General features: G+C 51.2%; 1 protein-coding gene across 2 annotated transcripts; it reads right to left on the bottom strand.

Annotated features, from left to right (window-relative positions):
• Positions 1-1,761: 1,761 nt before the first annotated feature.
• On the bottom strand, positions 1,762-20,037 carry PGAP3 (post-GPI attachment to proteins phospholipase 3). 2 transcript variants are annotated; one of them, XM_032791297.2, is made up of 8 exons: positions 19,794-20,037; positions 17,438-17,535; positions 15,589-15,741; positions 8,530-8,592; positions 7,499-7,560; positions 5,833-5,969; positions 3,991-4,195; positions 1,762-2,470 (listed from the first exon to the last, which is right to left on the bottom strand). In XM_032791297.2, exons 1-8 carry the CDS (start codon positions 19,981-19,983, stop codon positions 2,407-2,409), a joined length of 972 nt encoding a protein of 323 aa, XP_032647188.1. In that variant the 5' UTR covers positions 19,984-20,037; the 3' UTR covers positions 1,762-2,406. The 2 variants fall into 2 exon arrangements, with proteins under 2 accessions (XP_032647188.1, XP_032647189.1); XM_032791298.2 differs by lacking the exon at positions 15,589-15,741 and having other exon boundaries at positions 19,794-19,986.
• Positions 20,038-21,648: the final 1,611 nt, after the last annotated feature.

The raw sequence follows: 21,648 nt of genomic DNA, 5'->3' as shown, positions 1-21,648 counted from the left end.
AGTTTGGGTTTTGAACAATAAGATGAAGCAGCGGCAGAGATACAGATGGACAGATATCTGCCCCTAGGCAGGGGCAAACATCATGGCATGTAGTCAGTTACATCTAGGCACGTGTGGGCACACACACACAAACCCCCCATTAGCCACCACTGACAGTTCTCCAGGGTTACCACCACGCTGCCATAGTCTCTAATTTCCACTGAACACAAGCTATTGTGCTAACTGCAGTCAACATAACTAGGTAGCCACTTGCCAGGTCTTCCCAGCTTGGCTCATGTTCTCCAAGCCATCGTCCTCGCAGACTTCTGTATGGCCCAGACCGCCAAGTACGGACATCTGACCTTCTGTCCACTGACTGCAAAGGCTCTGGATCAGAGCACTGGGCACTCCCAGCTAAGGGATTGGAACCACTCGGTTCTTACTGGTGAGCAAGCGCTTTGTGGAGTCGGTGCTGAAGGGACCAAGTTCCCCAGACTCATTGCACCTCAGGTCCCTGGGTGAGTTCTTGGCCTCCTGTCCCTTGCTCAGAACAGCTTGTGTATTACCCCCTTCTCTCTCGTCACATCTGTGAGCTGAGCAGGCAGCCCACCCCAGCCCAGCAATGGAGGTTACTCAGGGCTGCACCCACAAAAACAAAATCCAGGCTCCCTGCCTCCCGCCTCCCCCACAAAAAAACCCCCACACACCTGGACTTTATCTTAACAATGGAAGTAAATCTAAATTTTGAAAACAAGCCACACACACACACACACACACACACACTGCAGCCCCATGCAGACTAGACATCTGGGCTAATAACTCCAAGTCTTTAACAGAATCACGAACGGTCCTAACAGGTCACACACAGGCTGGGCCCATTCAGACACAAGGACGCCCAGAGTGACGGGTGGCACAGGGATGCCAGAGAGCTTCCAGGAGAACCGAACCAGCCCAGCTGGCCGGCTGTAAACCTCAGACAGGGAGAGATGGAGTTTGAAATGTCAATGGATTGGCAACGCTCGCCACCTACTGGTGCCGCAGCAACACAGCAAGTCATAACACCTGCGAATCTACTTCATTAACTCCCTCTGGCCATCAGAAAAAGGCACTTGCTGATCCCTTCGGCTTCCTGCCGCATTCCTGGTCTCTCTGCTTTTACCAGCGGAGCCCAGAGCTCTCAACCTTTCACTTTACTCAGTAAGGCCTTAATCCTGTAACGTACAGCAGGCCCCTGACTAATGCAATTGCAGAGGGAAAGCCAGGAATGTCATTATACACAGAAAGGTTCTGTTCTGTTTTTCATCTGCTCCCCTCAGCAACTGGAATAACAGGGGTGAGGGGTGTCACCCCCCTCCTCTAGTCAGGAGGCCCTCATCTCAGCGCTGCAGGGAGTCCCTTCTCAGCACTTAACAGCCAGAAAGGATGGAGGACTAGCCACAACATGTGGGTGACTTAAAGTGGCATGCAGGGACTAGGGAATCTTTGGGGTACCTTAGCACCCCCTCCCCTTGCAAGAAAGGGGCATTTTCCCCTATAGGGCACACAGGATTCATCAGAGCAGGTTTGTCAAGGAGTGGAAAAATAAGTGTTGAACTGCCCGAGACAGCCTGGCATTTCACACTGCACCGAGAATCCCATTTCAAAAACATCACCTCTGCACAGCTTCCACATTCCCCCCCAAGTGTCCAGTAACCTGGGAGATCCACCTCCCCACAACTACTGAAGAAGGTTTCGCAGCGCAGAACCACAGGCTCTAGTCTCAGAGGACGAGTCAATCCAATGTACAGAGCAGCGTATGTCTTATTTACACAGATTTACAATAACCCATTTCTGCAGTGGCTGACTGCAGAGTCTGAGGTCCTGTGGGCCACACAGCTTTATGACCAGATGTCCCCACAACGTGCTCACGACATCTTCCAAGTCTACAGAGTCACCAGTTGGTTCACCAACATTTCCCACTTAGCCTGAAATCCCGCAGCAAGCTGAGAATCAAACAGATTTCATAACAGTGGAAACGGAAACGCACCATGTTGCCCGGTAGCACAGAAGAGCATTAATTACAGTGTGTGTGGGGGAGCATGTAGGCGAGATGGATCGTTGATGTTCTAATGGAACAAGTCATGGGATTAGAATTAAAACTTCTGAAGGCAAAAAAAAGAGGAAACAAAACTAAGCTCTGGTGGAGGGTGATGTTTACCCAGGATTCTGGTGCACCCAGGAGTCAAAGGCAGCAGGGAGCAGGTCTCGGCATGGCCACAGATTCTGGACAGGGACTAGATGAAAGTGCACAACATCACCGCTTCTCGAGAGCGGCTGGCTTGAGACCCAGCATGCTGCTGGGAAAGGCGCTCAGAAGGTCTCGCGTGACAGTTTCCATCAGGGAAGGGACAGATCCTCTCCGCACGGCAGGCCCCTTCCCCGACAGCTTTAGTCTATTTTCAGAACGCCCGAGTTCGCCTTCAAGAGGTACAGGCTGTCATCACGGAGGAAACTGCAAGGATAATGAGAGCAACGTGAGCGAGTTCGAGGCAGCGTGGCCTGGGGATGGGGAGGTTCTAGCCAGAAACTGCCCCATTTGAACCCAAGCCATTGCAGCAGCAGCGAGTTCAGGCTAATTCCAAAAGAAAAGGGTCTTTTTTGTCAGAAATATCCAGTCAATGCAATATGGAGTCACTGCCAGGGCAGAAGGGACCCAGTCTGACCTGTACCAGGCCATCACCTTTCCCAGCAGCCGCACTCAGAACCCACCATTTTGTGTTCGCTGTTGGGGGCCTGCTCCTCAGCAGCCGGAAGTCAGCATTACCCCAGCCACGGCTCTGAAGCGAAACCCCCACACTTTGGATCCACCATCCATTTTGGCACTGACTGTGTCACTCAGATCAGAAGTTGCAAGGAGGTTGGGGGTGCTGGCAGCTGGGTCAGAGGACCAGGAAGGCATGCAGGGGGGGAGCTTTGGGAATGGAATGCATCTTCTCTTTGGGTGAGATAGGGTGGACAGGCACACTCTGGGTGATGTCCAAATGCAGATCCTGGGGAGGGGGACGGACTCCTGCACAACTGGACATAACACCATCCCCACCCCGACCCAAAGAGTCCTACCCAGCACGAGCGTCCTTGGGCAGAAGTGAAGTTTGAGCTCCCGTCTGGAGCGGCAGCTAGGCCTGGCCGCCAGCGAGCAGTGCTCAAAAGGGCACCACTCGCATAATTAGTTCCTACAGCTCACACCCTGTTAGCTTGTTAACAGTAATGAGCTCACATGACATTTACTCCGTCTGAAAACATTAACAGTGCCAAGTCCTTGCCCTGCATTGGCTCCTGTGCTGCCAACACACACAGCTCTGCACCGGGGGGCTTCCCTGCTGGGTTACTGGTTTAGGCTATGTGGGCTGGTGGGACACTAATGGGGCAGGATTACACTCATGCTGAGGGATCCCGCACACTGTCTAGGTACTTGTATGGCCCCCGTCCCTAGTACCTGAGCATCTCAGACTTGTTAATGCATTTACCCCCCTTGGTACAGGTAGGGAAACTGAGGCACAGAGCCATTAGGTGACTTGCCCAAGATCAAACAGGGAGGCTGTGGTCTCCAGAGTCCCAGGCCAGCAGCCTAACCACGAGATCTCCCTTCCTTCCTGCTCTCAATGTTGGTGGGTCGTAAGATCTGCCTGTCCGGACTGTGCTCCCATTTGAGAAGAGCTCACCATGAAACTGCTTCTTGCTGTGATGCCAAAGGCTAGAGACAGTTCCCACTTTGCGAGTCAAGAGCCCCCTTTTCCAGGCGTGGCTTGGTCTCACCCACCCTGCCAAGCTGGCGAGATCAGATGGAGCTGTAGCACATGGCAGCGTTGCTGTGTAACAGGGGATTACATTTCAGAGCTTCTTGCTGTGCTGCCTGCGTTCCTGCTGTAGCCACCCCAGGGAGTGGATCTCAAAGGGGGGAATTGCCTGGCGAATAATTACACAGTTCCGTCGCCCAGACAGCCCCCCAGAGACCACGTATCCGAGGCTGACCTGTAGAAGAGGACATTGACAGGAATGGTGCTGATGTGCCAGATGGCATGTGCGTCGAAGATCCAGAAGAGGGGCGGGAAGTCAAGGAGCTCGAGCAGCGCCAAGCCCTGAAGGAGCAGCACCACCACCACGCACTTCCGCACGTATGGGAGGCGCTGCTGGTTCCTGATGCACCAGCCCAGCCACCAGAAGAGGTTGAGAAGGCCTAGAAGGCAAGAGGGATGGGGCGGAGATCTCATGGTCACAGGAAGCAGGACTTGCTCTTTGGGCTGGCCGGATGTTTGCTGCTCAGACGCAAGGGCAGAGAAGGAGTCACCTCCTCTACTCCACACCCACACGGTTACTCCCCCTGTCCTGGAGCCCCACCATGTACTCAGTTCCTCTTACCAATCTTGCTAGCCAGGATCAGGCTCCATCAAGAGCTGGCCAACACCCTGACCACCCTTGCCTTGCCTCCCCTCCCCCAAAGGCTGAACTCACCCTCTTGGGGGTGTTTCTGTCCTCTGCCAGCCCAAGGGCACAGAACCTGGCTGTAGAGACCTGGCCCTGTAAGTGACTCAGCCCTCGGTTCACTCACCCACAGCATGGCTCACAAGCCGATACGAGTTTCATTTAAATGTGCCCCTGCCGCGTAGTTAGCTCCCCTTGCCCTGGCTAGCCCAAGAGGCAAGCGGCTCTCAGATCCATCCACTGGGATGGAGGGAAACTATATTCCCCTCCAGCCACAACTGCCAACAGTCCCACAGTGCCTAACGTTGCCACGTCCCTTCCTCTTCACCCCCGCGATCTTCTCCCCATAGTCACCCTTCCCCACTCCCCCGAACACATCACCCTCTGGGGAATTAACAAGCTGCCTGCCAATCAGTGTCCTGATCACCTGCTCCTCTCAATTTGTCCCTATGCCTCCACTGCCCAGAGTGCCCCAGCTGTGTGCAGCAATGCACTCTGGGCCCTGCCTCCGTATTAGGCTGACCTTGCAGTGCCATAGCGCTGTAGGGACATAGGGACATCAGCCTCCCTGCTGCCAACATAGCAAGGAAGCAGAGCATGGCTAGAGGATGGGGCATGACCACGGTGCCTATGTGGCACCCAGGCTTCAGTTGCATGGTCAGCTTCTCGAAGCCATCTACAGCCCATTCTGCATTCTGGCTGCCTCCCTCTTCCTGGGCCTTTATGACACACCCAGGGTCACGTTTTCAAACTTTCCTCTGAAGCCGCGAGGGTTGCAAAGTTACCCTGTTAAAAACGATGAAAACCGATTCTCACAAAACACGACGCCAGGAGCTGGGGCTCAAAGTAAAACATGAAGTAATGTGAGACTCGCGGGAACACGGAGAGCTGAGGACGTGGGAAATGGAGGCACCAGGGGAGAATGGCTGGCCTGACACCACAAGTCAACGGCAGGAGTCTAGAGCAGTGCCAGGCGACTGAGTTAATGGAAAATGCCATTTTCTGAAAGGGGGAAGTCGGACTAGCACCACGTCAGGACTGTCCTGGTGACTTCCCCAGCCACACAAGCTGCAGTCCTTAGATTTAGCAGACAAACAGCCACCCCACCTTGTGCTGCAGAGACAAGAAACACCAGTTCCTAGGGAATGGATCAGCCCCTTTCCTCAGCACACAGGTGCAGTGGAATAGCTAGGAGACGCCATCGCCAGAAAGTAGAGCCAGACAGACTCTCTAACCACTGCAGATTCCCAAATCCCACCTGGGGGTGACACTGAGCAGCATGTGGCTGTGTGTGAATTACATACAGCTCCATTGCTCATGTTCACTCCAAGTCACTACCAAAAACTGACCCGCCCACCCTGTCCCCACCTTCCAGCCTCCCCCGGGCCTTACCGATTGCCACGTTTGCGGCCATGTTGTAGCCATAGTCAAAGCGCACGAGCGTCAGGTACGAGACATGGCAGGCCAGGAAGAGGATCAGAAAACCCCCAAAGGCATTAGCAAAGGCTGGATGTTTCAGACCCAGGGTCCTACAATGGAAACCAAAACAATGCAGAGAAGCGCTCAGACTCCAGCAGCTTACACAGCTCCTGCAGGACACACCAGAGGCTTCGCCCCAGCTCCTGCAACCCCAGGAGATCTCACCTGATCTATTCCCAGCCGCTAGAGAGAGTCCCAGCCTTCAAGACCAGAAGGGACACCAGATCATCCCGTCTAGCCTCCTGTATAGCATCCGCCACCAACTTCTCCCAGCACCTGCATGCTAATCCCAAGCACCTAATGAGACCCAAATATCACAGCCCAGGGGAGACTGGATCGCTATGTGCTGCAGGCAGAGAACAGGAGGGACCGAGGTGCATCAGTGCCCAGGGCACCCCCACAGTGGCACAGAAACGATTAAGTGAGATACCCCTGAAAATCCTGGCAAGTGACCCATCCCCACATGCTGTAGAGGAAGGTGAAAAAGCCCTATGGTCACTGCCAATCTTACGTGGGAGAAAATTCCTTCCCAGCCCCACATATGGAGACCTGATAGATCCTGAGCATGTGAGCAAGAACCAGCCAGCCAAGGCCCTGAGAGAGAGAGAGAGAGAGAGAGAGAGGGGCAGACAGACACTGACAGCTCGGTGTCACCTCAGAACCCTGGCCCACCCCACCTAGTGCCCACCTCCAACCATGGCCATCCTCGACACTTCAGAGGAAGGGGATAAAACAAAATGCACACCCTGCCCCAGGGCCTCTATGGCACCTTCCTTTCTCTCCCTATGGCACACAACTGGGCTCAGTCTGGGGCAGCTGGTGCCACACAGGAGGTCACACTAACAGATCTAAAAGTTCCTTCTGGCCTTCTAGACTTCCAAGAGCATAAGCTGTTTAGTATCTGACACAACCCCTGGCAGAGGATGGATCTGCCCTTGCGGGGGAGAAGTCAGTGACCTCAGAGGTCTTTCTGCATCTCATAGCTCACTTTCCTGCCCCAGAAACAGCCAGGTACGGCGAGGCACTGGTGTACGCCAGCGCTTGCTTCATAAACCTTACAGCAGCTGAACGCTTTGGGCTGTGCTGACAGACAGCAATAAGACGACCCAAGCCCTGGGACACTAGCCGAACACAAACCTCGCTGGCACTTACAGATAGCTACTTCTGTTCCTGAAGTGGCTAACTCTAGCATGGACACACGCCAGCTCTGGCCTGGTCCAGATAATCCTTAGCCCAGCCATGAGTGCAGGGGATTGGACTAGATGACCTCTTGAGGTCCCTTCCAGTCCTATGATCCTATGATGGGTCTCTCCCCTTCACTTCCTGAATGTTAGACTGCAGCAACCTTGCTGTCCCTTATCGGAAGTTCAGACACATTCCCCCCTCGATCTGAGAAGTGGCACTCCCCAGTTCCTTGGCTAAACAAAGCCACAGTCAGGTTCCCATAGCACAGAGGGAAGGAGGAAAGTAAATACCAGGTTTCAGCTTATCTAGCTGCAGGGCTGCCAGCCAACTCTGTAGCTGTGACGCCAGAGACACGCCCATCATCTTAGGGAGACAGGGACCGTAGGAAGCTCACCTGACACAGCACAGGTAGATGGAGTGCAGGATGACGGTGGAAGCGCAGAAGTAATCCATTTTCTGTGGGACAAGAGGCCGGGTTAGATCGTTGGTAGAAGAGCAACAAAGAGAGCCAAGAAGGGACAGCAGAGACATTGCTGAGCATCAGGCAGATCAGGGTTTTAAAGGGCTGAGAGTTCTACAAATGGAACTTTCCACGATTTCTTTTCACGAGTCTTTTGAACATATGTTGTGCACAGGAAGGCAACAGTATCAGATTAGTTTCCAGGGGACTTAACTCCATCCTTACTCAGGAGCCACTGACAGTTTGCTTGAGTAAGCACTCCTAGGACTTGGCACACAGTGAACATAAATGGGCCATAATGCTGAGAGACTATCTACTGGTAAAATCGACTTACACTTCTATCTGGATCAGGGCCCAGACAGACGGGACACAATGGGGTACAAGAAGAAATACAGCTAGCTAGTCTCCGTGTGAATTCAATGTCTTTTCAGATGCTACAACTAGCTGCCTGTTTCTGGTATTTGTACGGCAGTAGCACCTGGCAGCCCCACTCCTGGCCAGGACCCCACTGTGCTAGGTGCGGTACAAACACAGAACAAAGAGACAGCCCCCAGCCCAAACAGCTGACAGTCCAAGTGTCGGAGACAAGCACTGGAGTCTGCGGTTTTACAGTCACATTTTCGTAGGTTTCTTACATCACAGAGGGTACTTACACTTCTCGGGTGCTGCACAGATTTGTTACACAGACCCATGTTTCAGGTCAGACAGATTCACCAGATCCCTTTCTGCAGCCCCCCAACTTCACACCAGCAGCATAGGGGCATCTTAGAACATTATGGATGTAAGGGCAGGTCTCTCTGAGCCATGTCTCAGCAGACACTGAACTAGAGAATAGCCATGTGTTTCTCACCCTCATTTACACCCAGGGTTTGCCTTGTAGATTTCAGGGGGTTGAGAAGCAAGGGTAGATCACAGATCCTCAACTGCCAAGACATGCAAAGCTCCCACAGCAGGGTAACACTCACCTCGGTTACATCAGTCTCCCTTGTATGGAAAAGTGTAGACCAGAACCAGGCATTTAATGAAACCTAAGAGACGCAGACAGTTAGATGTTTTGAATGAGACAGTCCCCCGCCCCAGAGAGCTTACAGTCTAAGAGAAACACAGGAGATGGGATTCAGTCGAGAGCGCGCACAAAAGGATAACTTGGGGGCAGACATTTTACAAACACTTTAATGTTTAAGTGAAGGCACCATTGAACCAGAAAGGACGTTTAACAGATGGGTCGGCGTCTGTTCTCATGTACACCCTGCAACACCACTGACACCAACAGAACTGCACAGAAGGAACTAAGGGCCTAACCTGACCTACAGTCTATCGCCAGCCGTTGCCGAAGATCCCAGCACTGACTGACCACTGTCATAGATCCTTATGGCCAGAAGACATCATTACACTCATCTAGTCTGATCTGCAGTATCCCAGACCATAGAACTTCATCCAGTAATTTCTGCGTCAAGCCTATGCCTCGTGGTGGGACGAGGGCCCTGTTCTCCTGACCTCTGGGTAAAACCTACAAGAGTGCTATGCTCCTAAATGACTTAGGAGAATTTATTTTACTTTCTTTAAAGCTCGTTTCTACATGGTTTTGAGGTTTTCACCATTTACATTTTTCTTCTTTTCACTGCAGGGTATATATTTAAAAATAAAACAGAACTGAGGCATAGCTCCTAGATGACATTTACTGCAATTCTGTTTATCAAACTAAACTGGCAAAAATACCTGCTTCTCAGGGATTTTGTGAGCTTAAATAAATGCCTGGAGAAAGCTTTGCAATCCTTAGGTGAAAACACATTGTACCTCCAGCACGGTGCCTGCTATCTTATATAAGAGTTCCACGCCTCCTGATGCACGATTAACACCTGTTTTTTCCAGTCTCTCTCTCTCCCCTGCAACTCCAATCTCTGCAAGCAAATGAGCTCTTTCAAACAGGATTATAAGATCATTAAAACAACAGCTTTGGGCTACATACCTGAGATGTTCATAGGGCCCACATCTAAATAATGCCCTTTGGCTCTTCCAAAAGCATCAGCCCACGAGCCACAGTGAAGATGCAACAAGGGGGACCCTGACCAGCTTTTCTTATTTTATTAAGGATAAGCCTGTAGCAGCTCAGCCTCACCGGGTGAGGATGTGGTGGAAAACAATCTAAATAAAGTGATCTAGAACAGAGCCCAGAGGTGTCTCCGATTACTAGATTAAGAAGATGCTCCTAAGTGACACAGGTAGGAGCTTTAATTGCCAGAGTGAAATCAATCATGCAGAACTAAAGAAACCAGAAGCTGACTAAGTGCAAAGAAACAATCCAAGCAAAGGTTAGAGTCCCTGGGCTGGAGCTCAGGCTGATGCCCAAGGAGGGGTGTGGGTTTTGGAGACCAAGCCCAAACTGCAGCCAGGCTGTAAGACTTGCTGCCGTGAGTTCTTACACTGTCCTCGTGGAGTTTCTTGTAGCCTGGAGAGCAGGTGGAAGGGAAGAGCACAAACTTCCCAGCACTTTCCACGTAGAACAGAGAGGAGTGAAGAGGAAAAGCAGGATTTTTATAACAGCGGAAGCGGAAATGGTAATCAGCAGCAGGCCAAATGCACCCGCCTAACTCCGGGGAAGCCAGGGGAGTTAGCTAAGGGAGGGATATGGCCCAGTGTATTGCAAAAAGAAGCAAGACTCCGATTTCCCTTTACAGAGTGGCTATGCTTCATCACCTCGTTAGCCGAGGCATGGGGTGGATGGGAGAGGATTAAGTGACTACCACTAATAGCTAAGTGCCAATTGTTCATTTGAATCACAGTTCCACTAAACAGCCCATCAATCTCATTATCAAGAGTCCACGAAAACTGGATTTGAAGAAGCATGTAGCAAGCACTGGCTGCAGCTAATGGGGCTGTGCACATTTTTGGGATCAGCCGTTTATTTAAATGCTCTGGAGCAGGGGTGGGCAAATTACGGCCTGCGAGCTGTTTTAAGCCAGCCCGCTAAGTTCTGCTGGGGGGGCGAGGTTGGGGGCCAGACCACCTGGCCCTGCCACACTCTGGCCAGGGCGCTGGGTCGGGAGCTGGACCATGCGGCATGGCTCAGTCCCACTCCGGCCGGGGTGCTGGTTCAGGGGCTGCTCTGGCGCTCTGCTCGGGGGCCGCACCACAGGGTCAGCTCCACTCCAGCCAGGGCACTGAGTTGGGGCCCGCACCACGCGGCTTCCACAGCATGGACCCGTTCTGGTGCTCTAGCCAGGGTGCAGGGTTGGGGGCTGCACCACGCGGCTCCCGGAAGCCGCAGCATGGCCTCGCTCCGGCTCCTATGCGCTCCAATGGCCCCCTCCGGTGCTCTAATGGGAGCTGCAGAGGTGGTGCCTGTGGATGGGGCAGCATGCAGAGCTGCCTGGCCGTACCTCCACATAGGAGACAGAAAAGGGACATGCCGCTGCTTCTGAGAGCTGCTTCAGGTAAGCGCCGCTCAGATCCTGCACCTCTGAGCCGCTCTCCACACCCCAACCCCCTGCCCCAGCCCTGATCCTCCTCCCCAAGCCCCTCAATCCCAGCCCGGAGCACCCTCCTGCACCTCAAACCTCTCATGACCAACCCCACCCCAGAGCCCGTAGTCCCAGCCGGAATCTGCACCTCTTCCCACACCCCTGCCCCAGCCCTGATCCCCCTCCCACCCTCCAAACCCCTCGGTCCCAGCCCAGAGCACCCTCCTACACCTCAAACTCCTCATCCCCAGCCCCACCCCAGAGCCTTCACCCCCAATTTTGTGAGCATTCATGGACCACCATACAATTTCTATTCCCCAATGTGGCCCTTGGGCCACAAAGTTTGCCCTTCCCTGCTCTGGAGACAAATGAACAGCCAGCCTTTGCTCACCATTAACAGTGCCTCGCCTGCCCTAGAACGGTAATTGCAGGTGCTTTGATAAGTGGATCCAAAGGTTGTCAAATTTTGGTGGCACTCCCATATGCCTCTTTGCAGGCTCTGCTAAGACACTGTAGTATAACTTCCCACAATGCTACTCCTGGATCAGCTGCCATCTCCACCCCACATGACTGTCGCTGCACCTCCCATGGTAACACTGCACGAAGAGATGGTCTGCACTTGGAAAGCTACCCAGTGTTAGAACATGCGTTCACCACCTCATATCAAACATGGCTTAATCCTGGTTTCCAGTGAATGCTATTGTGTTTAACAGCATGTCAGCCAGACGTTAACTTGATAGGACACTGGGATTAACCCCAGCCGGCCCACACAATGTTAAACACATTGAATTGCCAAGAGTGGGTCAGACCCACGGTCCATGTGTCCTGCAGAGGAAGGTGCAAGAACCCCACAGTAGCAGGTGTAGGATAAACTGCCACCCCACATCAAGTCTCATTGTGACTTAAGCATACAACAGTCCTTGTTCACACTTGGGCTCAGATCCTTAGAAGGTACCCAAGCATCTAAAGAGGGACATGGCAGTCTACATCCACCATTTAGGTGCCACTGACATTTTCAAAACGGCCACTCCGCTGCAGCCTAGGCACCTACATTTCCAGCAGTCAGCATTTGCAAAGCACTGACCTTGCCGACAGCTGCTCAGAGCCCTAGTTCAAGCCGAAGCCCAGAAGCAGGGTTCTCGGCCTAGGTGGAGGAACTCCACTTTTGCCAGCAGAGCCTGGTCCTGCAGGTGTGCTCCTAGCACACCTAACACCTGTTACCTGCCCCCTGACATCAGGAGGGCTGGAGGCAGCTCACCAATCGGTGGAGAGGCTGCAGAGCATCCACACAAGACAATTGGGGTACAGGGAAATGCAGAGCAAGAGTGAGAAGAAGCGTCCAGTGAAACAGGAAATAAAGAGACAAGGGTTTAGCTGCTAGGGCACTGGTGACTTAGGCACCTAAGCCAGGTCAGCCCTTACCTCCAGGAGAGGGTTCACAGCTGAGGATCCTGAGCAGAGGAAGGCACTTCTCTCAGACTGTGTGCACCAAGCCAGCCCCTTCAGTGCCTGAGTCCCTCTCCTCAGCATTCACTTCTGGCTAGCTTACGCAGCTCCCCACCCAGCTAGCCAGCAGCTGAAAAAACACCTTTCCTGAGGCACCCAGCTCTCCCCATGCACTGTGTGCCCTGCTCTGGGCTGAGAGTTGCAGTGGGCGGCAGGACTCTCAGGAGTCAGGCCGAGAGGAGAACTCTAGTTACCTTTAAGAACTCGGGCCTTCGCATTTCAGGTTGTATAGTTAGTAGCATTCCAACTCCCAGTGCTGACAAAGCCTATGGCAGAATCCTTTCCTGTATCCAGCAGTGGAATCACAACAGTCACAAAACACTGCTGAACACAAGCCTGTTCTACACAGATACAAGCCAACCCTCCACCTAGGGCCTGCTCTTGTACTGAAGTCCAAGGGAGCTGACAACACTCCGCTTCTCATAAGACCAGTTCCCTAAAGCACAGACATAGGGCCAGACAACACAAGCACTGTTACAAGGTTTAAAAGACCAAGACGAGGGCTGGACAACTTTATGATCGATATCATCTGTAATGATGCACTGAGAGTATATCAAATCACATGCTTCAGGGAACAGACCACAAGGGTGAGGAAGAAAACTCCCCAACACATGCAACTGTGCACAGTTAGCCAGAAGCGTGATGTTTTCCACCTTCCCCTGAAGCATCAGGTGTTGGCGTCTGCTGGAGGCAGAATCCTGACTTAATGGACCAGGGTAAATTCTATGCACCTGTGAAGTTCTAACTGTAAGCTTAGTGACAGAGCCTTCTACCAGGTTCTAGCAAACTCCCAAAAGAATGTCAATAGGGTCACTGTGAAGGAGCCAAACAAGGCAGTTAAAGGAAGATGAAATGTTTAAGGCGTAGATGACAGCTGGGTAACGGAAGAATATGAACAAAGGGGGGAAAAACTCTCCGTGGAGCTGTAAGAAATAAATCGCATTACAAGGAGGAAGGAAAACCAAGCCAAAGGCTAAATTAATAAACCCAGGAAGCAAACACGGTTTAATCAGTCGAAAATTGATACTATCGAATAGCATGGTGCTGAAAGCTGGAGCAGTGACGCATAGTCACCTTGCAACAGACAAAAAGAGGCAAATCCTGCTCTCAGTAGCAGGCGTAAGCCATAGTAACGATTCACTCGGATGGCGCTCATTCTGATTTAACTGACGAAAACCAGAAGAATTTGGCCTGGCTGGATTAAAATAGAGCAATTTTCCAACAGAACCCAGAATACTAACCAGCACCCTTATTGGCCCTGGGGGAGAAGGCGCACTGCTGTATTAGGCTGCCACAGAGCTGCCAGATAATCCAGCACCACACAGTACAGCACCTGCAGCAAGTCTAGGAGGCTGCAACCCAAGGAACTCAACAATACAGAATGAGTCAAGTTAATCAGTTGCATTAAAATGGCAATTCACAGCCTCAGACAGTGACAGCAGAGGGTCTGTTCTCTCCCACGCGCACACAGCACTATTCATTGCTAACTCAAGAGCACTGCTCTTTACTCTGCCCCATAATGTGCGGTTGGGAACAAGGAGAATTCATAATCTCCTTTGAGCAAGGTGCAAGGTCACGTTTCCTTGTATCTTAAAAGGAAACCCGAGTAGAGTACTCCCCCCTCTCTCTGTCCTCACTGCACGTCTGCAGTTTGCACACTGCTTTCACTGCCCAAGAAGTAAGCAAGGTAGTGAGCAGGAATTATTTTTGCTAATCCACCAACTCACCTCTTAAATCCACCAATTTATCTCTCTTTTCTTTTTTAAAGCAGTGCACGTTATTAACCATTAGAACTAACTAACTTCATATCAAGCCTGGATGCTCGTTTGGAAGAGAGGCTGTAGCCAAACACAAGTAATCGGGCTCAGATTCTATGGGGTGTGTTAGAGGTCAGATGATCGAATGGTCCCTCGGGATACCTCAGACTCTGAGTGCACTGACCAATCCGCAGTCTTACACTGCAGAGATGCATGTAACCACTTTGTGCAGCCCTGCAAAAATCAGCGCAAACATTCACCAATCCAGCCACGACAGCCACTCACATCCCTTAGCCCAAAGCTGAGGAAATTATATTTTCAATGCCCATGAACAGGATCTAAATCTCTCTGTCACAAGTTCCCATTTAGTCCCTGGGGATAAATGAACAACAGGGCTGTGGAGGATTTCTCTTTTGAAGGCTCTTCATCACAAGGATGCCCTGAATGGCAGCTGTTTACAGCTGAGACCCTGGTCAGGCTCCATGAAAACTGGGGTTGTGGTCAGCACACTGGGAGACACAGAGATAAGTCAAGATTCATTTCTAATTCTCTAGGCACTAAATGTGGCTAAAGCCAAGCTCTATCCAGCGAACCTGCTTCTAGAAGACCCTTGAAGTGGAATTCCACACACGTCCTCTGCTGTGAGTTCATTCGTTCCCCAGACTCTCTCCTCCTTGGACACAAATTGTTACACTCAGTATTTACAAGTGGAGGGCCAAAATCTGGTCCCTGTCTCCTGAATCACAGAAACGGCTTGGGCAGCCGGGCACAGGACAGGACAAGACAAGACAAGACATGGATGGGCCTTCGCCCAGTGCTTGGCCAGGCTACTTGCTACTTGCATGGTGTCAATTTCAGGATCAAGAGCAATGTGTGTGAAATCTCTGCCATCATTTAGCAGGGATGTGCTTCCTAAAAAAAAATCTAAGCTGTTCAAAGTGAAAAGTGAAAGCCGCAAGTTATACAAGTGTCTTCTTTTCAGGGAGAAACTCCTCCTGGGGCTATTGTATTCTTCCTCCCTCAAGTACCTCCTCAGTTTCAACAGATCTGATGCCATTCTTTCTAACAGATCTGATGCCCCTTGTGCTTTCCAACAGCTCCTGCATGCCACTCCAGAGGTGGCTGCATTTTAGCAAGCCCTTCTGCAAATCGCTGGGGATGAAAAGCGCTATCTAAATGAAATTATAAACAATGGCTATTCAAAACAAAACAAAACAGGAAGTTCTATAAAGGGGTTGGGGAGGAGGAATGAAAGGAATGAGGAGAGAGAACACTCCACAGAAGTTTTCAAGCTACCTACCCAGGCAAAGGCGATACAGGTGTGGTACATGGGAGATGAAGGCGGGACGGATGCTTTGTACCTAGTCAACATCACAAAGTTGGCAAGTCCGTTAAGGAAAGAAGCAAAGGCAGAAGCAGGTTCCTGGAAGAACAGGAAGCGGGAAAAGGGCCACTAAAAAATAAAAGTAGAAGGGGAAGGGAAAAGAGGGACACAGTTAACAAGACAAATTCACACTTCCCATTCTTCCCTGCCAACTGGAGGTGTCAGGAATTAAACCTTCTACCCTGCTGGAACAGCCAGACTGGAGCTCTAGGTGAAAAAAATTTCAAACACTCTGTTCTAGGAACAAGTCTGGGCTATGTTTTAAATCTCACTTGCTTTCACAGTAACTTTTATCTTCCTCTTTCTCGCTGCTGGGGCTGGCCGGCTTGGGGCTGCTGAGGCCGGCCAGCCAGCCTGGGGATTAACAGTTAAGGCAGGTTAACTGGTGAGACTAACACTTACCATTAACATTTTACATCCCTAACAGAGACCAACTTGCCCAAGGTCATACAGGACAGTCTGTGGCAGAGCCAAGAATTAAGTCCCATTCCAAGTGCCTGAACCACAAGACAAACCTGTCTCTCTATACATTCCTCAGGATGCCTAATGGAAACAGGATCAGTGCTGAAATCAGAGCCAAGTCAAGCCCAGACATGCATCCTTAAGGCTCTTCCACTCACCAGGTTATAAGGGGCATTTGGCACAGAAACAGGAGTGGAAACAGGGGGGTTAAATGATCTTGTTTAAAATTCTTTTGAGCCTCTGAAGATGCCAGGCTCCCCTGGGTTCAGTAGCGGTGCACCATTCAGAGAGGTCACAGGATCCAGAAAGCCCTGACAGGCTCCTGGTATCACCGATGGGCTAGAAAAAATGGCATTTTGGACCTCTCTAGTGAACCCAGAAGTGCCAGCAGATTTTAACTGAGGATGGAAACAATTTTTTTTGTTTAGAAGTTTCATAAAAAATGTGTGTGCTGGATGCTCCCAGTAGGCGTCTCAGTGGGAGCCTTCAAGCATATATGAAAACAATAAATAATTCAGAATACTTTGCTTTTCCTCTCACCTTCTGCGCCAGGTTCTCAGAGAGCTTGGCAAACATTAATGAATTTAGCCCCGGTAACCCCCCTGTAACGTTCATATTATCCCCCCACTCTCTTTTTACACAGCTCTCCCATGAGGGGTTCAGACCAAGGCACTCCGGGTCTGATTTTCAGAGAAAGCAGAGTGCCCAGCACTTCAACTGAAGTCAATGGGAGCTGCAGGCTTCCAGCACTGCTGAAAAACAGGACCTGGGCATCTTAAGACGGGCACTTAAAAAACAGAAGAGCCTAAACTAGATGGTACTTTTGAAAACCCCTAAGTCAAATCTAGGTCTGCTGACTTCCAGGCTTAACCACAGCCCATCCTTACTTTCCACAGCACTAGTACCAATCCCCTGCACAAAAAAAGATCCTGTTTGTCATGTAGAGATCAAGGGGTGAGAAACACAGACAAAAGAACTTGCAGGAGATGAACAGTTTCTAAATAAGGAGTCACCTTCCCCCTGCACTGGCAGGTTGCTAATGGTACCAACCAAGTCATCCTTTTCTATGAAGCAAAGGACTTCATGGCACAGGTCGGGTGGTGAACTGGAACCAAGTGCCCATAGTCAGGGCACAAGCAGTTCCCTGAAATTACAGAACTCTTTTGCCACAAAGTTGATCCAAAAAACCAACAGCTGGCCGTTCGCCAAACCAGGCCAAGATAGAGGCATTCTCACAGCTGCAGCACAGGTCACAGGAGTTCTGATCTGGGGCCAAATGGCTCTGTGCCAAATGACTGCTCACCTTGCCATGGAACTGAGGCACTCTGTAACCTTCCTGGACATAAAGTCCCACTGTAAGCCACATGCACTCATATTTACACTCATCTCTGCAGGTCCAGCCTGAAAGAAACACAAAGAGGAGAGACGGAGCCACTTATTAGGAGGTGGTGACAATGTCATGTCACGTTTATTTTAGTTCAGGTTGCTCACATCCCCAGCAGACGGAGGAGGAGGATGGGACAGAAAGGTCTCTGTGGAATGTAGCTCAACACCCATGTGCCTCTTGCAGGAGTTGATCTGACTATCCCTTTGGTAGTGTCAACATCCCTTTTCATACCTCCTGCTTTGCATATGTATTAAGCTAAGGTACAAGGAAATCAACTGACTGACTTAAGTTCTGAAGGCACTGGCACTAGGTGGCGTTTTCTGACTGCTATTCTTGTGCATTTGCAGTAAGCTACGGTCACAAATAAACAAGGAAGCTGAGAATATGATCGCCAACAGGCAAAGGTGACTGTTCCGGATCCTGAGGCCCTTCTACTGGTTCAGAGGCCATGTCTACTCAGCAAAGAAAAAGCCATGGCTGGCCTGTGCCTGCCGACACAAGTTCACAGGGCTCGGGCTGTGGGGCCATTTCATTGCAGTGTAGATTTCTGGGCTTGGGCAGGAGCTTGAGCTCTGGGACCCTCGCAGGGTCCTGGAGCCCAGAAGTCTGTACAGCAGGGGTAGGTGACCTATGGCACTGGTGCCGAAGACAGCACGCGAGCTGATTTTCAGTGGCATTCACACTGCCCAAGTCCTGGCCACCGGGCCGGGGGGCTCTGCATTTTGATTTAATTTTAAATGACACATATATTTTTAAAACCTTACTTACTTTACATACAACAATAGTTTGATTATTTATTAAAGACTTATAGAAAGAGACCTTCTAAAAATGTTAAAATGTATTACTGGCATGCGAAACCTTAAATTAGAGTGAATAAATGCAGACTCCGCACAGCACTTCTGAAAGGCTGCCAACCCCTGCCGTACAGCAATGAAACAGCCCCACAGCCTGAGCCCCATGAGCCCAAGTTGGCTCGCGCAGACCAGCCAAGGGTTTTTCTTTGCCGTGTAGACATGCCCAGAGCAGGTACAGTGCAGGCCGCAGCACTGCAAGACCCTATGTCCACATACCTCAGTCTGAAGAGGAAGCAACACCTCTATAGGAAAGGTTTCTGCAGCCCATTTAGTCCTAAGTACACCTGTTAAGATTGTCAACAAGCAGGCCAAAGAGGGAGGAGGACTGTGTGATGTGGACACCCACCCACTAGAACTATGCTGAGAACCACCCTACCACCCACTAACGGAACAGCCAGAGGGTCACAACTTTTACTACTGCTATCGAATGGATTTAGATGGTCCCATCGGTTCCATAAAACCTCTCCTCTCCCTGGGTTATCCAGTTTGTGTTAAAGGTTGACGCTGATTCACTTCTGCTACTTGTGCTCTCTCTCTCATGTTATCTATCATTCTCGTGACCGCTGCATCTCCAAGGCATCTGGTGTAACTAAGCAACTGAATCTACCCACAGGATCAAAAACATAGCAAGGCGACTCACGGGGCAAAACTGGTTCCTTTGAACAGCCTCAGGATCAGTTTACTTCTCTCACTTAAATTCTAGACAAGCCTGGGACCTTAAATTCAAAATTTTGTTAGACTCTAAAAATCACGGACTTAATAAAGACACTGGATGTATGGCTCCTTACAATAATCTCTAACCCTCCTTTGTCCTACTACCGCAGAGGTGTTGACTGCTCTCTTCACCGTGAAACGTCTCTTACATGCTCACTCCGTATGCAAAGCAACCCGCTCCACCTCGTATTTAGCTGCAACACTCAGATTACCTTTCCCAGACCTGTGAAGCGCTCTGCCTAGGCACGGCAGTCAGTCCAATCAGAGATATGACCTCACCCACCTTGGCTCACTAGCTGCACTGTCAGCCTGAACGCCTCCCCATTTCACCTCTGTCAGGATGCCCAGAACCTGTTCCCTTTCAAGTGACTTATCACGAGGTTTGAGAGAAACAGGTTCCAGGCAGGGAAGGGAGATACCTGGGCTCTGGGAGAACAGGTTCGGGGGGGGGTGGCAGGAGTTTTGTGCCTGGGGAGGGGGGGATGGTGCCCTACAGGCGGGGGTCTGGGAATGCCAGAGCAGGCGCGTGCTGGGGACTAGGGGGTGCGGACAAGGACGGGGGGGAGGCATCAGCAATGGAGCCAGGAGCGGGGCCGCTGCCAGCCCAGTGAGAGGCTCGTGGGGTCTGGTGCCCTCCGAAAGGGGCGGGGCTCCAAGAGTGGGCGTGGCCAGGACCCCGAGGGGCGGGGCTCGGCCGGCGGTACCTGTCAGGCTCATGTAGAGCGGCTGCCGGGAGCGGAAGTGCCGCAGGCCGGCCCCTGAGCAGTTGCGCCGCTCGCAGTGGGCCAGGCAGTCCCGATACACGGGCTCCCGGTCCCCCTGCGAGCCCCGCACCGGGCCCGGCGCCGCTGCCGCCCCGAGCAGCAGCAGCAGCGCGGCCCCTTTAGCCGCCATCCCACCGCCAGACCATGGGACTACCGCTTCCGGCCGCACCGGAAGGGGCCGATTCCCCCCGGAAACACGGGCCGCGCACAAACGTTCCTCTCTGCGGGCGAAGGGGCGCATGGGAAAACTATCTGGGCAACCCACACCCGGACAGAGGGGATCACGGGAAATAATGTATTCTCCTCCTCCCAGGGCAGAGAGGATCATGGGAAATAGTGTCTGACAGCCCAACAGGGCAGAGAGGATCATGGGAAAGAGTGTCTACTCCCAGGGCAGAGAGGATCATGGGAAATAGTGCCTGACAGCCCAACAGGGCAGAGAGGATCATGGGAAATAATGTCTTATCCTCCCAGGGCAGAGAGGCTCATGGGAAAGTGTCTGTTTCCCCATCCCCCCAGGGCCGAGAGGATCAGGTACACAGACACTGAGGTTCATGGGAAAGCATCCCACACACACCCGGAGAAGAAAGGATAATGGGAAATGGTGTCTGCCTCTCCAGGTTGAGAGGCTTATGAGAACTAATCCAATCCCCAGGTTTCCACTGAGGTAGTTGAGCTCTGAAGGGAACATTGTCTAGTGGTTAGAGCAGGGGAGTCCAGAATCCTGGGATTGGATATTGGTGCCCATAATCCTGCTCTCCAAACTCCCCTTCTCTGATGACTAGACCCTAGTCCTGTCAGAGCACGACTGTCTGAGCGCACACAAGAGCAAGGCCCCTAGATTTCAGTGGGCTGCTTCTGGTTTGCAATTTCTAAGCCATTCCCTATGGTGCCTTCCTAAAGCCCTAATACCATAACAGTCAGCAGCTGCAACCTGGGAGACCTTCTTCTGTTTGCAGTAACAGGGCTTGTATCCTCTTGGCTGCAACTGCTAGATGGTAACATGATCACAAACACACAGGCAGGTCTGTGTTCAGTACAGGTGCAGAGTCCTATCCTGGTCCTGCCCATTTCCCCCTCCAAGACAGACAGGCCCAGCACAAAAGAGAATGAAACTGCTATTGTCTAATGCTAGAGCAGGGGACAAAAGTAGGGAATAAAGGTAGGATGAGGAAACAAATTGCCCCAAACCAAGGCCTTGTCTACACACACATTACACTGGTTTAACTTAAATAGGTTTTTTAACTGATTTACTTAGACAAATGCAAACCCTGTGTGGACACATTTTGGTTTAAAGAGTAGTTTATTTTCATGCATCTTAAACTGATACCTAATCAACATCAGCCAAACTAAAACCTGGTTTAAAGCAAAGCCAGCGCACCCATGTGGTCTTTTACACCAGTTTAGTTAAATCAGTTTTAAATCACACCTTCGTTAAAACAGCAGCAACTTTCTCATACAGACAAGAGCTCAGTTAAACACATGCAAATCTGTGTCTAAACAGGGCCCACAAAAGGTAATGCCTTAATGCCAAATTGGCAGAGGGTTTGATTTGGAAATATCCAGGCCAAAAGGAACTCCAGTTCCTCCACCCTATCTCCCAAGACCCCTTCAAAACAAAGTCGCTCTTTCACTGTCCAATAGTTCCAGGACAGTGCTCGCCTAACTTAGTTCTATCTTGTGGAGTAGATGAGATCACACAGTTTGTAAACTGTGTCCCTGAATCAGGGTACAGCTTGGCCCTATCTACACTCCAAGATGCAAATATGTTGTAACCATCCTTGTAATGTGACAA

This window comes from Chelonoidis abingdonii, chromosome 21 (assembly GCF_003597395.2).
Source record: "Chelonoidis abingdonii isolate Lonesome George chromosome 21, CheloAbing_2.0, whole genome shotgun sequence".
In the NCBI taxonomy this organism is placed as follows: Eukaryota; Metazoa; Chordata; order Testudines; family Testudinidae; genus Chelonoidis; species Chelonoidis abingdonii.
This window is presented reverse-complemented; position numbering and strand designations above follow the sequence as displayed.

What these genes read in the sequence shown, in the direction of transcription:
- PGAP3 (XM_032791297.2), bottom strand. Translation starts at nt 19,983, where the DNA reads ATGGCGGCTAAAGGGGCCGCGCTGCTGCTGCTGCTCGGGGCGGCAGCG. An exon ending in GGGAGACTGATGTAACCGAG is followed by an intron (nt 7,561 to 8,529) that starts GTGAGTGTTACC and finishes CTTGTCCCACAG; the next exon opens with AAAATGGATTACTTCTGCGC. An exon ending in GGCCGCAAACGTGGCAATCG is followed by an intron (nt 4,196 to 5,832) that starts GTAAGGCCCGGG and finishes CTTGCCTTCTAG; the next exon opens with GCCTTCTCAACCTCTTCTGG.